This window comes from Gobio gobio, assembly GCF_949357685.1.
Source record: "Gobio gobio genome assembly, chromosome: 9".
NCBI classification, from domain to species: domain Eukaryota; kingdom Metazoa; phylum Chordata; class Actinopteri; order Cypriniformes; family Gobionidae; genus Gobio; species Gobio gobio.
The window spans coordinates 57,500,399-57,518,312 of NC_137115.1; the positions used below are offsets into that span (position 1 = coordinate 57,500,399).

Below are 17,914 nucleotides of genomic sequence, written 5' to 3' on the forward strand. Positions count from 1 at the left end.
TAGAATCTAATCAAATGAAATGTTAAGCGAGTGTTCACCAGTGTCCTGGACAGTTCATGGGCTTGAGAGCGAAGACGTCCTGCTCCACAGGGAAGGAGAACATGTTCTCACTGTAGTGCTGCCAGTGGCCCGACGTCTCCCACAGCTTACTGTTATACACATTCGGAGACGCCACCTCCTGAAAGCCCCGGCGGCAGTATTCCTCCTGCACACACACACACACACACACACACACACACACACACACACACACACACACACACACACACACACACACACACACACACACACACACACACACACACACACACACACACACACACACACACACACACACACACACACACACACACACACACACACACACACACACACACACACACACACACACACACACACACACACACACACACACACACACAGGTGTAGAAGAGATGCTGGATCAGAGAACTCCCACTCTCTGGGTCTTCAGAATAATCACTGTGTGAGCTGTTAGCCAGTGTTGCCAAGTCCGCTTATTATAAGCGACTTTGGGCTTGTTTTAAGAAAATTGGTAGTCGCGGGTCACGTTTTTTTGGGCTTGTTTCTAAAGTGTAGTTGCTTATTTGGGCTTGATCCCAGCTCCTTAAAGCTCCACTGTGTGATATTTTCCCCCATCTAGTGGTGAACTGGTTTATGACCATCCAGTGAATATTAGTTTCTGTTCCTCTCGTTTTAACTCTACGGTGGCTGATTTAGTCCAAGATTAACGTGGCTTCCAGCTCGACCTCGTCCACATTGGACACGGAGCCATCGAGTGTTAAAACACCAAAGGCCAAGCTTGAATTTACGGGAATGTCCCTCTTTGGCTAATGTACTTTCAAGATGGAGGAGCAACATGGCGACCGGCATTCAAACCCTCACCCGTATGTGTTTACAATGGCATATTATAAACCAGAATACTTTATTACTTGAAAGAAGTAAATATAAGTGTAAGTCTTCTAGTAGTTGTGCAACGTCAAATCTGAATCAGCGAATCTTGCAGAGTCAGAGAGAGTGAGCAGGAGCAACTTTTGATGAATGAAGCAGGATCTGAACATCTCTATCTGCGTTTGTGCCTCCACGCCCCCCCGATCGCCTCATAGACAGTTAAAGATTGCCTGCGAGCTTCTCCTTGGGTCTATACGGTAATTTGCTCAACAGCGCGACACAGTCGCAATCGTTAGCCTATATTTTACAAAAACAGCTTCAACGGGGCGATAGTGTAAGATACAAGGTAATGGAGCCTTTTATACATTGTCGTGTTTGTTTAGAAATAAACAATGGACGAATGGAGTCTTTAAACGCCTCAGATGTAAAGATATTCACTGTCAAAGTGACGCCAAAATGAATGGGATGCTAACAGCAGGTGATGGCTTGGTTAGCAATGGCCTATGGGTGGTACGGTTTCCGGGGGCTGGGCTACCCATAGATTGCCATAATAAAGGCTAGATGTCTTATGTGGCGTTCACACCGGACGCGATTCGCGCAAATAATTTGTGCTAATCGCGCGAAGGTGGACGCGTGTACATTTTGAGTTTACTCGCGCAAAACGCGCGTGAAATTCGCACGAATCGCCCGTGACATTCACTGCACAACAGGCGTGATTCTCCTCATGGGCGGGGCTTCCGCCAGCGGCTCGTCTCGTTGAGAAATGTCTGACATGGCTGTGTTTACACGTCTGTTTTTTTGTTAATATCTACTGTTAATGTGTGACAAAACGTAGTTTTAAGACTTTTTCAGTCGATAATGTAGTTGTTTAAAACTCAAATCTGTGGTTTATTTATATAAAGAGTGCCTATTTGAACATTTTATCTGCCGTTTTCGGAGTTGTGAGCTCCAGTGGATCAGCGGCGCTCATTAACCCGGTGAGATCAGCCTTTCCTCGGCCAGTTCTTCTGCCGCTGGCTCTGATGTCTCTGTGGCGTCTCGAGCTATAATTCGTCTTGTAACGGCCGATCTTTGCTCTCATGGATCTATAATTTGTTCCCTGGCAAATCGTTTAGTCTGAGGGCAAAGAGAAGTTTCATTACTTTATATTTTTAGGCTATTTAACTTTACGTTACCGTTGTAGCCGAGTAGCTCTGACTTTGAATGTTTGACTGCATTGTTTGCTTTATTTCATGTATAGATTATTATACCTTTTACTTATACTTTTGTATTATTGATCAAACATAAACTTGCATTTAACAAAAAGAGACTGTGTTGTGTTTCATGTCATTTAATGTTATCACAGTGATAATCATATTGTGTGAACCAGATATTAATATGCAGATTTTCTCCTCATTGTTGTCACTACTAGAGCAAGCTCCTGATTGGTTAACGCGGCGCGAAATATCCGCCAAAGTTCAGATTTTTCAACTTGAGCGATTCGCGCGTTCAAAACGCTCAATTCGCGTCCTTCGCGCCGCCTCAATCGCGCGAATCGCGCCGCAGAATGCCATTTCGTGTCTCTGCATTGACTTAACATGTAAATCACTCGCGCGAATCGCGTCCGGTGTGAACTCACCATAACAGCGGAGTCTCTAACGTCATCACCGGCGGCCATCTTGTCACAGGCAGGGCTCCTTGGCTCCTGATGTAAGGCGAGTGATCTGAACACAAATACTCTTATCTTGCTGAAATCTGGACGGATTTACAAATGGTTTGGTTTCTTAAAAACGTTATTAACGTGGCTATAATTATGGATGCTTGAACAAATTATGTATAATTTGTCATAACTACATCTCTGACATTTATAACAAACCAAACAGTTTGAAAATCGGTAGAAAATTGAGCAAGTTATGGTTATTTAAAAAGTAAACGCACCATTAAAACACAATGAGTGAGTGAGCTGAGTGTGACAAGATGGCCGCCAGATGAGGACGTCAGCCTCCATTGGTCAGCAGCGGATATCTATGGGGCTACCCCCTTGGTTTTTTCCCACCCACATCCTGCTTCTAATTGGCTCTGACCGAGATGGCAACGAGTACTAGCCAATCAGAGGCAGAGCAGGGGAATCTGTTTTTTCTGGTTAGGAAAACGTCAGTGAGTGACGTAAACTTTAAATGAATGCGCGTGCGACTGATGGATTCAGATACATCACAGGTTCACCTCAGACAAATTGTTATATTGTTAAATATGTTTAATTTGCACCTTGGTACCTGAAGCAACTTGAAAGATAATGGTGGTGTTATTCTTCATACATATGAGGCTAAAGTGTTACGAGTCTTAAGAAAAATGTTTTAGACCAAGCCTCATCCTCACCTGTTCAGATGGTTTTGACTGGAATGGTTTTAGTTTATTTAAGTCTTTTCTTAAACTCACTCATTTGTTTATCAGAGCAGGAGCCACTTTATTTCTGCACACTAAGATCATCAATCATTTCTCCTGTTTCTGGCTTATAGTTATTTAAACAGTGGATCTGCTGCAGTCCCTGCAATAATACATGAAGAACTTGTGAATTCTGGATGATATTTAGTTGTGTGTGCAAATGTTAATTATCAAATGTTTACTGTGTATATAATTTACTTTGTACTAGGGCTGTCAAAAGATTAATCGCGATTAATCACATCCAAAATACAAGTTTGTGAATTGCGCTCAAAAAACGTTGACTCTTCTCTGACCAGCTGACATAAAGCATACTTTCAATAAACGGGAAACAAATGATATTCAGTTATGAAGTGTTTTCTGTGTTGAAATCTTTTGCGATGTTCTAACAGACGGGATTCGCACACAACACGTCTGCTAATGTCCGATTCGCGAACCAATGATTCCTTTGAACCGAATCATTTTAACGACTGGTTAGAACTGATCTGTCCAACACTGAACTCACCAATCAGTTTAGTCATTTACTCTGAACGCATCTGAATTGAGAACACAATTTAGCAAGAGTGGATAGTAAGAATTATTTGTAATTATCCACAGTATTTCAGTTTATTTTCTGTTGACAATGTGTAGTAAAATAAATCAATCATTTAGACTGGAGCGAGGTGAAACCAGAACAAAGTTGTTTTCAGCTACACTGTAAAAACAATTCTGGTCTCCAATTGAACATTTTCTAGTGAGCGATCACATCTAAAATTTTCAGTTGGCCGAATTGAATTTCTTGAATTTTAATTGAATTAAATTGCATCAATTCACAGAAATTCAATTTGGCCAACTGAAAATTTTAGATGTGATCGCTCACTAGAAAATGTTCAATTGGAGACCTGAATTGTTTTTACAGTGAAGCTGAAATTGCATATGGCAGAAAATTAGGCTATTTGTTAATTTTTAATGCTACTTTTTAATATTGATATGATTATATACCAAAACAATTATCTGTAAATAGTGTAAAAAATGAGGAACAAAAGAAACAAACATCGATGTAAGAGATCATACATAATATGAGATATCAAAATAAGATGATCAAAATTACTAGCATTTTTTAAATGTATTTTCAGTATTGCGCTCGCAGATTCGGTGGGTAGGGTGTGTGTGTGTGTGTGTGTGTGTGTGTGTGTGTGTGAGAGAGTGTGTGTGTGAGAGTGTGTGTGTGAGTGTGTGTGTGTGTGTGTGTGTGTGTGTGTGTGTGTGTGTGTGTGTGTGTCCGTCAGACGTACCCTGATGAACTCCGTCAGTGTGTTGTAGATGAAGGCTCCTCGGGGCAGGAAGAAGCAGCTTCCTGGACTCAGATCATGGAAGAAGAAGAGCTCCTGATCCTGTAAATCACACCAGAGCAGATCTTAACACCCTCCACAGTCACACATGAGGAGGAAGTGACATCATCGCTCCACAGGAGGTCATCTGACAAACCCAGACGACAGATTCAAAATACACCACATGACCCAGTGTGTGTGTGTGTGTGTGTGTGTGTGTGTGTGTGTGTGTGTGTGTGTGTGTGTGTGTGTGTGTGTGTGTGTGAGATATGCAGCTTTAATTAGGAAAACCCCTGAGGTCAACAGACAGATCTACTCAGATGATGATGAAGTGCTGGATCAGTAAAGCACATGTGATGCAGAATCTACTCAGATGTAGGTCTGGATGATGAAGTGTTCTGCTGCAGAATCTACTCAGATGTAGGTCTGGATGATGAAGTGTTCTGCTGCAGAATCTACTCAGATGTAGGTCTGGATGATGAAGTGTTCTGCTGCAGAATCTACTCAGATGTAGGTCTGGATGATGAAGTGTTCTGCTGCAGAATCTACTCAGATGTAGGTCTGGATGATGAAGTGTTCTGCTGCAGAATCTACTCAGATGTAGGTCTGGATGATGAAGTGTTCTGCTGCAGAATCTACTCAGATGTAGGTCTGGATGATGAAGTGTTCTGCTGCAGAATCTACTCAGATGTAGGTCTGGATGATGAAGTGTTCTGCTGCAGAATCTACTCAGATGTAGGTCTGGATGATGAAGTGTTCTGCCTGTACCTTCCCGATCTTGCGGTGGTCTCTGCCTCTGGCCTCCTCCTGGAAACGCTCCCATTCCTTCAGCATCTTACTGTCCGGGAAAGAGATGCCGTAGATCCGCTGGAGAGTCTCCATGTCAGAGCGGCCCTCCCAGTAGGTGGAGGAGTTCTGGACAAACACAGCAGGCCAGCTCCATCACTCACATTACACTCCAATCATTCACTATCATTCTGTTCTGTTCAATATCATTCTGTTCTGTTCAATATCATTCTGTTCTGTTCAATATCATTCTGTTCTGTTCAATATCATTCTGTTCTGTTCAATTCCATTTCATTATGATCCATTTAATTCAATTCAATTCAGTTCAATTATATTCCATTCAATTCTGTTCCAAACACCTCAATTTAAAGGGTTAGTTCACCCAAAAATGAAAATTCTGTCATTAATTCCTCACCCTCATGTGGTTGGACACCCGTCAGACCTCCGTTCATCTTCAGACACAAATGAAGATATTTTAGTGTAAAGCTGATGCTGAGAAAGGCTTCAGATAGGCCTCCATTGGCATTCAGTACATTTACACTCACAAGACCCATAAAAGGCACTAAAAACGTCTTTACAAAGTCCATCTCACCACAGTGACTCTACAATAATCTTACAATGCGACGACAATAGTTTTTGTGCGCAAAAAAAAATCAAAATAACACCTTTATCCAACTTGTTCTCGACTTCCGTGTATGCCTCCACGACGCATGCGTGAGAATATGAGCAGATCCGGCGTTCGGACACATGACCCAGAAGAGATTTGTTTACGAGCAGAGGAAGACGCGCGTGTCTAAGCTGTTGGATTCTACATTGATCGTGCTTTAGGTCTCGGCGTAGTGCTCAAAATGGGGCTTAAGTGTGTATTTCATCGATTCCCGAACACCGGCGCTACGTCATATTCTCGCGCATGCGTCGTGGAGGCACACACGGAAGACAAGAACAGGTTGGATAAAGGTGTTATTTTGATTTTTTTTTTGCGCACAAAAACTATTGTCGTCGCATTGTATGATTATTGTAGAGCCACTGTGGTGAGATAGACTTTGTAACGGCGTTTTTAGTGGCTTTTATGGGTCTTGTGAGTGTCAATGTACTGAATGCCAATGGAGGCCTATCTGAAGCCTTTCTCAGCATCAGCTTTACACTAAAATATCTTCATTTGTGTCTGAAGATGAACGGAGGACTTACGGGTGTCCAACGACATGAGGGTGAGTAATTAATGACAGAATTTTCATTTTTGGGTGAACTAACCCTTTAATTCTGTTCTGTTCATTTCAATATAATGCTGTTATGTTCATTTTAATATAATTCTATGTTCATTTCAATTTAATTCTGTTCTGTTCATTTCAATATAATTCTATGTTTATTTCAATATAATTCTGTTCATTTCAATATAATTCTGTTCATTTCAATATAATGCTGTTATGTTCATTTCAATATAATTCTATATTTATTTCAATATAATTCTATGTTCATTTCAATATAATGCTGTTATGTTCATTTCAATATAATTCTATATTTATTTCAATATAATTCTATGTTCATTTCAATATAATGCTGTTATGTTCATTTCAATATAATTCTATATTTATTTCAATATAATTCTATGTTCATTTCAATATAATGCTGTTATGTTCATTTCAATATAATTCTATATTTATTTCAATATAATTCTATGTTCATTTCAATATAATGCTGTTATGTTCATTTCAATATAATTCTATGTTTATTTCAATATAATTCTATGTTCATTTCAATATAATGCTGTTATGTTCATTTCAATATAATTCTATGTTTATTTCAATATAATTCTATGTTCATTTCAATTTAATTTTGTTCTGTTCATTTCAATATAATTCTATATTTATTTCAATATAATTCTATGTTCATTTCAATATAATGCTGTTATGTTCATTTCAATATAATTCTATATTTATTTCAATATAATTCTATGTTCATTTCAATATAATGCTGTTATGTTCATTTCAATATAATTCTATATTTATTTCAATATAATTCTATGTTCATTTCAATATAATGCTGTTATGTTCATTTCAATATAATTCTATATTTATTTCAATATAATTCTATGTTCATTTCAATATAATGCTGTTATGTTCATTTCAATATAATTCTATGTTTATTTCAATATAATTCTATGTTCATTTCAATATAATGCTGTTATGTTCATTTCAATATAATTCTATGTTTATTTCAATATAATTCTATGTTCATTTCAATTTAATTTTGTTCTGTTCATTTCAATATAATACTGTTATGTTCATTTCAATATAATTCTATGTTCATTTCAATTTAATTCTGTTCTGTTCATTTCAATATAATTCTATGTTAATTTCAATTAAATTTTGTTCCATTCAATTCCATTTAAGTACGTTCTATTTCAGTCAATTCAGTTCCATTCAATTTAATTCCATTAAAATCTATTCCATCCATTAATTTTAATATAATTCTGCTCTTTTCAATTTAATTCAGTTCCATTCCATTCAATTAATGTTCCATTAATTTAAATTTAATTCTGCTCAATTATTTCAATTTAATTAATTGGATGTTCCATCCACTTATAGTATGTTCCATTCATTGTTCCATTAAATGTACTTTAATTCCATTCCATTCCATTCATTTAAATTGTATTATGTTCCATTCATTACTATTTCATTCTGTTCAATACATCTCAATTTAATTGTGTTCCTTTTATTTCAACTTAATTCTGTTCTGTTCAATCCCATTTAATTCTATACCATTCAATTCAATTTAATTCAGCCCAATACATCTCAATTTAATTCTGTTTCTGTCCAATCCCATTTAATTTTGTTCCGTTTAATTCAATTTAATTCAGTTTCGTCCAATTAAATTCCATCCAATTCTATTGTGTTCTGTTCTGTTCAATTAAATTATATTCTATTAAAATATATTCATTTAAATTCTGTTCCATTCAATTCAAATCTGTTCAATTCCATTCTATTTAATTTTATTATATTCAAATATATACAATTTAATTACATTCAACTCAATTGTGTTATATTACATTTAATTACGTTAAATTTAAATCCACTCAATTAAGTTCCCTTTCAGTCTGTTCCGTTCAGTTTCAATGGGATTTAATTTCATTGCATTCAATTACATTAAAACCCATTTAATTCAATTCAGTTCTGTTAAATAAATTAAAATCAGTTCAGTTGAGTTTATTTCAGTTTCATTCTGTTAGATTCAATTCCATTCAATTCAATTCTGTTCTGTTCAATTACATTCCATTTAATTCGATTCCGTTCAGTTCAGTTGGCTGAGCGCCACACTATGAATCCCTTGTAGAACTGCATCTGTACTTATAGAAACTCAATTCTACACATTTTAGCTCACATCAGAAGCTGTAAGGAACCGACTGACCTTATAGATCTTGAGCGCTTTGATCTTTCCCGTGTGCCGTACATGAGGGCCGCGACACAGGTCGATCAGAGGGCCGCACCTGCGACAGGAAGAGGAAATCATGACCAGGCCTTACAGCAGCCGCACGGAGACACATCACTTCCTGTGTTACCTGTAGACCGTCGTGGTCGCCGTGGAAACCTTCTCGTTCAGGATGCGACACTTGAACTTGTTGTACTAGAAAAATACGTAACACTTGTTGACATGAGTTCATGAATTAACAACGTTCTACTCTTTGTTCAAAAAACGATCATTACAGTTAGTTCACAATGCATGAACTAATGCTAACAGATACAACTTTTGATTTTAAAAACGAATTATGAAATGTATTAAATCTGTACCTTAAACATCTGGAGCAGCGTCTCCTTCTTGATCTCCAGCCTCTCAAACGGCTGCTTGTCCTTCATGATTCCCCTGCAGAGGAGCTCCAGATCCGTGAACTCTGAGCTCGACACGCCTCTGTCAACAACAACACACAGGGTCAGGCGTGACGAGGTCAGCTCTGGACACGCCTCAGTCATCAACAACACACAGGGTCAGGCGTGACGAGGTCAGCTCTGAACACGCCTCTGTCATCAACAACACACAGGGTCAGGCGTGACGAGGTCAGCTCTGAACACGCCTCTGTCATCATCAACACACAGGGTCAGGCGTGACGAGGTCAGCTCGACACGCCTCAGTCATCAACAACACACAGGGTCAGGCGTGACGAGGTCAGCTCTGGACACGCCTCTGTCATCAACAACACACAGGGTCAGGCGTGACGAGGTCAGCTCTGAACACGCCTCTGTCATCATCAACACACAGGGTCAGGCGTGACGAGGTCAGCTCTGGACACGCCTCTGTCATCAACAACACACAGGGTCAGGCGTGACGAGGTCAGCTCTGGACACGCCTCTGTCATCAACAACACACAGGGTCAGGCGTGACGAGGTCAGCTCTGAACACGCCTCTGTCATCATCAACACACAGGGTCAGGCGTGACGAGGTCAGCTCTGAACACGCCTCTGTCATCAACAACACACAGGGTCAGGCGTGACGAGGTCAGCTCTGGACACGCCTCTGTCATCAACAACACACAGGGTCAGGCGTGACGAGGTCAGCTCTGAACACGCCTCTGTCATCATCAACACACAGGGTCAGGCGTGACGAGGTCAGCTCTGGACACGCCTCTGTCATCAACAACACACAGGGTCAGGCGTGACGAGGTCAGCTCTGAACACGCCTCTGTCATCATCAACACACAGGGTCAGGCGTGACGAGGTCAGCTCTGAACACGCCTCTGTCATCATCAACACACAGGGTCAGGCGTGACGAGGTCAGCTCTGGACACGCCTCTGTCATCAACAACACACAGGGTCAGGCGTGACGAGGTCAGCTCTGAACACGCCTCTGTCATCAACAACACACAGGGTCAGGCGTGACGAGGTCAGCTCTGGACACGCCTCTGTCATCAACAACACACAGGGTCAGGCGTGACGAGGTCAGCTCTGAACACGCCTCTGTCATCAACAACACACAGGGTCAGGCGTGACGAGGTCAGCTCTGAACACGCCTCTGTCATCATCAACACACAGGGTCAGGCGTGACGAGGTCAGCTCTGGACACGCCTCTGTCATCAACAACACACAGGGTCAGGCGTGACGAGGTCAGCTCTGAACACGCCTCTGTCATCATCAACACACAGGGTCAGGCGTGACGAGGTCAGCTCTGAACACGCCTCTGTCATCATCAACACACAGGGTCAGGCGTGACGAGGTCAGCTCTGGACACGCCTCTGTCATCAACAACACACAGGGTCAGGCGTGACGAGGTCAGCTCTGAACACGCCTCTGTCATCAACAACACACAGGGTCAGGCGTGACGAGGTCAGCTCTGGACACGCCTCTGTCATCAACAACACACAGGGTCAGGCGTGACGAGGTCAGCTCTGAACACGCCTCTGTCATCATCAACACACAGGGTCAGGCGTGACGAGGTCAGCTCTGGACACGCCTCTGTCATCAACAACACACAGGGTCAGGCGTGACGAGGTCAGCTCTGAACACGCCTCTGTCATCAACAACACACAGGGTCAGGCGTGACGAGGTCAGCTCTGGACACGCCTCTGTCATCAACAACACACAGGGTCAGGCGTGACGAGGTCAGCTCTGGACACGCCTCTGTCATCAACAACACACAGGGTCAGGCGTGACGAGGTCAGCTCTGGACACGCCTCTGTCATCAACAACACACAGGGTCAGGCGTGACGAGGTCAGCTCTGGACACGCCTCTGTCATCAACAACACACAGGGTCAGGCGTGACGAGGTCAGCTCTGAACACGCCTCAGTCATCAACAACACACAGGGTCAGGCGTGACGAGGTCAGCTCTGGACACGCCTCTGTCATCAACAACACACAGGGTCAGGCGTGACGAGGTCAGCTCTGGACACGCCTCTGTCATCAACAACACACAGGGTCAGGCGTGACGAGGTCAGCTCTGAACACGCCTCTGTCATCATCAACACACAGGGTCAGGCGTGACGAGGTCAGCTCTGGACACGCCTCTGTCATCAACAACACACAGGGTCAGGCGTGACGAGGTCAGCTCTGAACACGCCTCTGTCATCAACAACACACAGGGTCAGGCGTGACGAGGTCAGCTCTGGACAGGCCTCAGTCATCAACAACACACAGGGTCAGGCGTGACGAGGTCAGCTCTGGACACGCCTCTGTCATCAACAACACACAGGGTCAGGCGTGACGAGGTCAGCTCTGAACACGCCTCTGTCATCAACAACACACAGGGTCAGGCGTGACGAGGTCAGCTCTGAACACGCCTCTGTCATCAACAACACACAGGGTCAGGCGTGACGAGGTCAGCTCTGGACACGCCTCTGTCATCAACAACACACAGGGTCAGGCGTGACGAGGTCAGCTCTGAACACGCCTCTGTCATCAACAACACACAGGGTCAGGCGTGACGAGGTCAGCTCTGAACACGCCTCAGTCATCAACAACACACAGGGTCAGGCGTGACGAGGTCAGCTCTGAACACGCCTCTGTCATCATCAACACACAGGGTCAGGCGTGACGAGGTCAGCTCTGGACACGCCTCTGTCATCAACAACACACAGGGTCAGGCGTGACGAGGTCAGCTCTGGACACGCCTCTGTCATCAACAACACACAGGGTCAGGCGTGACGAGGTCAGCTCTGAACACGCCTCTGTCATCATCAACACACAGGGTCAGGCGTGACGAGGTCAGCTCTGGACACGCCTCTGTCATCAACAACACACAGGGTCAGGCGTGACGAGGTCAGCTCTGAACACGCCTCTGTCATCAACAACACACAGGGTCAGGCGTGACGAGGTCAGCTCTGGACACGCCTCTGTCATCAACAACACACAGGGTCAGGCGTGACGAGGTCAGCTCTGAACACGCCTCTGTCATCATCAACACACAGGGTCAGGCGTGACGAGGTCAGCTCTGGACACGCCTCTGTCATCAACAACACACAGGGTCAGGCGTGACGAGGTCAGCTCTGAACACGCCTCTGTCATCAACAACACACAGGGTCAGGCGTGACGAGGTCAGCTCTGGACACGCCTCTGTCATCAACAACACACAGGGTCAGGCGTGACGAGGTCAGCTCTGGACACGCCTCTGTCATCAACAACACACAGGGTCAGGCGTGACGAGGTCAGCTCTGGACACGCCTCTGTCATCAACAACACACAGGGTCAGGCGTGACGAGGTCAGCTCTGAACACGCCTCTGTCATCAACAACACACAGGGTCAGGCGTGACGAGGTCAGCTCTGGACAGGCCTCAGTCATCAACAACACACAGGGTCAGGCGTGACGAGGTCAGCTCTGGACACGCCTCTGTCATCAACAACACACAGGGTCAGGCGTGACGAGGTCAGCTCTGGACACGCCTCTGTCATCAACAACACACAGGGTCAGGCGTGACGAGGTCAGCTCTGGACACGCCTCTGTCATCAACAACACACAGGGTCAGGCGTGACGAGGTCAGCTCTGAACACGCCTCTGTCATCAACAACACACAGGGTCAGGCGTGACGAGGTCAGCTCTGAACACGCCTCTGTCATCAACAACACACAGGGTCAGGCGTGACGAGGTCAGCTCTGGACAGGCCTCAGTCATCAACAACACACAGGGTCAGGCGTGACGAGGTCAGCTCTGGACACGCCTCTGTCATCAACAACACACAGGGTCAGGCGTGACGAGGTCAGCTCTGAACACGCCTCTGTCATCAACAACACACAGGGTCAGGCGTGACGAGGTCAGCTCTGAACACGCCTCAGTCATCAACAACACACAGGGTCAGGCGTGACGAGGTCAGCTCTGAACACGCCTCTGTCATCATCAACACACAGGGTCAGGCGTGACGAGGTCAGCTCTGGACACGCCTCTGTCATCAACAACACACAGGGTCAGGCGTGACGAGGTCAGCTCTGGACACGCCTCTGTCATCAACAACACACAGGGTCAGGCGTGACGAGGTCAGCTCTGAACACGCCTCAGTCATCAACAACACACAGGGTCAGGCGTGACGAGGTCAGCTCTGGACACGCCTCTGTCATCAACAACACACAGGGTCAGGCGTGACGAGGTCAGCTCTGGACACGCCTCTGTCATCAACAACACACAGGGTCAGGCGTGACGAGGTCAGCTCTGGACACGCCTCAGTCATCAACAACACACAGGGTCAGGCGTGACGAGGTCAGCTCTGGACACGCCTCTGTCATCAACAACACACAGGGTCAGGCGTGACGAGGTCAGCTCTGGACACGCCTCTGTCATCAACAACACACAGGGTCAGGCGTGACGAGGTCAGCTCTGAACACGCCTCTGTCATCAACAACACACAGGGTCAGGCGTGACGAGGTCAGCTCTGAACACGCCTCTGTCATCAACAACACACAGGGTCAGGCGTGACGAGGTCAGCTCTGGACACGCCTCTGTCATCAACAACACACAGGGTCAGGCGTGACGAGGTCAGCTCTGAACACGCCTCTGTCATCAACAACACACGGGGTCAGGCGTGACGAGGTCAGCTCTGAACACGCCTCTGTCATCAACAACACACAGGGTCAGGCGTGACGAGGTCAGCTCTGAACACGCCTCTGTCATCAACAACACACAGGGTCAGGCGTGACGAGGTCAGCTCTGAACACGCCTCAGTCATCAACAACACACAGGGTCAGGCGTGACGAGGTCAGCTCTGAACACGCCTCTGTCATCAACAACACACAGGGTCAGGCGTGACGAGGTCAGCTCTGGACACGCCTCTGTCATCAACAACACACAGGGTCAGGCGTGACGAGGTCAGCTCTGGACACGCCTCTGTCATCAACAACACACAGGGTCAGGCGTGACGAGGTCAGCTCTGAACACGCCTCTGTCATCAACAACACACAGGGTCAGGCGTGACGAGGTCAGCTCTGAACACGCCTCTGTCATCAACAACACACAGGGTCAGGCGTGACGAGGTCAGCTCTGAACACGCCTCTGTCATCATCAACACACAGGGTCAGGCGTGACGAGGTAAGCTCTGGACACGCCTCTGTCATCAACAACACACAGGGTCAGGCGTGACGAGGTAAGCTCTGGACACGCCTCTGTCATCAACAACACAAAGGGTCAGGCGTGACGAGGTAAGCTCTGGACACGCCTCTGTCATCATCAACACACAGGGTCAGGCGTGACGAGGTAAGCTCTGGACACGCCTCTGTCATCAACAACACACAGGGTCAGGCGTGACGAGGTCAGCTCTGGACACGCCTCTGTCATCAACAACACACAGGGTCAGGCGTGACGAGGTCAGCTCTGAACACGCCTCTGTCATCAACAACACACAGGGTCAGGCGTGACGAGGTCAGCTCTGAACACGCCTCTGTCATCAACAACACACAGGGTCAGGCGTGACGAGGTCAGCTCTGAACACGCCTCTGTCATCAACAACACACAGGGTCAGGCGTGACGAGGTCAGCTCTGAACACGCCTCTGTCATCATCAACACACAGGGTCAGGCGTGACGAGGTAAGCTCTGGACACGCCTCTGTCATCAACAACACACAGGGTCAGGCGTGACGAGGTAAGCTCTGGACATGCCTCTGTCATCAACAACACACAGGGTCAGGCGTGACGAGGTAAGCTCTGGACACGCCTCTGTCATCATCAACACACAGGGTCAGGCGTGACGAGGTAAGCTCTGGACACGCCTCTGTCATCAACAACACACAGGGTCAGGCGTGACGAGGTCAGCTCTGGACACGCCTCTGTCATCAACAACACACAGGGTCAGGCGTGACGAGGTCAGCTCTGAACACGCCTCTGTCATCAACAACACACAGGGTCAGGCGTGACGAGGTCAGCTCTGAACACGCCTCTGTCATCAACAACACACAGGGTCAGGCGTGACGAGGTCAGCTCTGGACACGCCTCTGTCATCAACAACACACAGGGTCAGGCGTGACGAGGTCAGCTCTGAACACGCCTCTGTCATCAACAACACACAGGGTCAGGCGTGACGAGGTCAGCTCTGAACACGCCTCTGTCATCAACAACACACAGGGTCAGGCGTGACGAGGTCAGCTCTGAACACGCCTCTGTCATCAACAACACACAGGGTCAGGCGTGACGAGGTCAGCTCTGAACACGCCTCTGTCATCATCAACACACAGGGTCAGGCGTGACGAGGTCAGCTCTGAACACGCCTCTGTCATCAACAACACACAGGGTCAGGCGTGACGAGGTCAGCTCTGAACACGCCTCTGTCATCATCAACACACAGGGTCAGGCGTGACGAGGTCAGCTCTGAACACGCCTCTGTCATCAACAACACACAGGGTCAGGCGTGACGAGGTCAGCTCTGAACACGCCTCTGTCATCATCAACACACAGGGTCAGGCGTGACGAGGTCAGCTCTGGACACGCCTCTGTCATCAACAACACACAGGGTCAGGCGTGACGAGGTCAGCTCTGAACACGCCTCTGTCATCAACAACACACAGGGTCAGGCGTGACGAGGTCAGCTCTGAACACGCCTCTGTCATCAACAACACACAGGGTCAGGCGTGACGAGGTCAGCTCTGGACACGCCTCTGTCATCAACAACACACAGGGTCAGGCGTGACGAGGTCAGCTCTGAACACGCCTCTGTCATCAACAACACACAGGGTCAGGCATGACGAGGTCAGCTCTGAACACGCCTCTGTCATCAACAACACACAGGGTCAGGCGTGACGAGGTCAGCTCTGAACACGCCTCTGTCATCAACAACACACAGGGTCAGGCGTGACGAGGTCAGCTCTGAACACGCCTCTGTCATCAACAACACACAGGGTCAGGCGTGACGAGGTCAGCTCTGAACACGCCTCTGTCATCATCAACACACAGGGTCACGCGTGACGAGGTCAGCTCTGGACACGCCTCTGTCATCAACAACACACAGGGTCAGGCGTGACGAGGTCAGCTCTGAACACGCCTCTGTCATCAACAACACACAGGGTCAGGCGTGACGAGGTCAGCTCTGAACACGCCTCAGTCATCAACAACACACAGGGTCAGGCGTGACGAGGTCAGCTCTGAACACGCCTCAGTCATCAACAACACACAGGGTCAGGCGTGACGAGGTCAGCTCTGAACACGCCTCTGTCATCATCAACACACAGGGTCAGGCGTGACGAGGTCAGCTATGAACACGCCTCAGTCATCAACAACACACAGGGTCAGGCGTGACGAGGTCAGCTCTGAACACGCCTCAGTCATCAACAACACACAGGGTCAGGCGTGACGAGGTCAGCTCTGAACACGCCTCAGTCATCAACAACACACAGGGTCAGGCATGACGAGGTCAGCTCTGGACACGCCTCTGTCATCAACAACACACAGGGTCAGGCGTGACGAGGTCAGCTCTGGACACGCCTCTGTCATCAACAACACACAGGGTCAGGCGTGACGAGGTCAGCTCTGAACACGCCTCAGTCATCAACAACACACAGGGTCAGGCGTGACGAGGTCAGCTCTGAACACGCCTCAGTCATCAACAACACACAGGGTCAGGCATGACGAGGTCAGCTCTGGACACGCCTCTGTCATCAACAACACACAGGGTCAGGCGTGACGAGGTCAGCTCTGGACACGCCTCTGTCATCAACAACACACAGGGTCAGGCGTGACGAGGTCAGCTCTGAACACGCCTCTGTCATCAACAACACACAGGGTCAGGCGTGACGAGGTCAGCTCTGGACACGCCTCTGTCATCAACAACACACAGGGTCAGGCGTGACGAGGTCAGCTCTGAACACGCCTCTGTCATCAACAACACACAGGGTCAGGCGTGACGAGGTCAGCTCTGAACACGCCTCAATCATCATCAACACACAGGGTCAGGCGTGACGAGGTCAGCTCTGGACACGCCTCTGTCATCATCAACACACAGGGTCAGGCGTGACGAGGTCAGCTCTGAACACGCCTCTGTCATCAACAACACACAGGGTCAGGCGTGACGAGGTCAGCTCTGGACACGCCTCTGTCATCATCAACACACAGGGTCAGGCGTGACGAGGTCAGCTCTGAACACGCCTCTGTCATCATCAACACACAGGGTCAGGCGTGACGAGGTCAGCTCTGAACACGCCTCTGTCATCAACAACACACAGGGTCAGGCGTGACGAGGTCAGCTCTGGACACGCCTCTGTCATCATCAACACACAGGGTCAGGCGTGACGAGGTCAGCTCTGAACACGCCTCTGTCATCATCAACACACAGGGTCAGGCGTGACGAGGTCAGCTCTGAACACGCCTCTGTCATCATCAACACACAGGGTCAGGCGTGACGAGGTCAGCTCTGGACACGCCTCTGTCATCAACAACACACAGGGTCAGGCGTGACGAGGTCAGCTCTGAACACGACTCAGTCATCATCAACACACAGGGTCAGGCGTGACGAGGTCAGCTCTGAACACGCCTCTGTCATCAACAACACACAGGGTCAGGCGTGACGAGGTCAGCTCTGAACACGCCTCTGTCATCAT

At 47.0% G+C, this 17,914-nt stretch overlaps 1 protein-coding gene across 1 annotated transcript in view; it reads right to left on the minus strand.

The window, feature by feature from the left end:
- The window catches only part of tars3 (threonyl-tRNA synthetase 3), a 57,523-nt gene that overhangs the window by 13,400 nt on the left and 26,209 nt on the right, over positions 1 to 17,914 (minus strand). The window contains exons 6-11 of the mRNA XM_079825621.1: positions 9,209 to 9,326; positions 8,980 to 9,044; positions 8,829 to 8,907; positions 5,406 to 5,552; positions 4,602 to 4,700; positions 39 to 205 (exon numbers count right to left, since the gene is read on the minus strand). Of these exons, the coding sequence (XP_079681747.1) occupies positions 39 to 205; positions 4,602 to 4,700; positions 5,406 to 5,552; positions 8,829 to 8,907; positions 8,980 to 9,044; positions 9,209 to 9,326 (675 nt within the window). The remainder of the gene's footprint in view (positions 1 to 38; positions 206 to 4,601; positions 4,701 to 5,405; positions 5,553 to 8,828; positions 8,908 to 8,979; positions 9,045 to 9,208; positions 9,327 to 17,914) is intronic.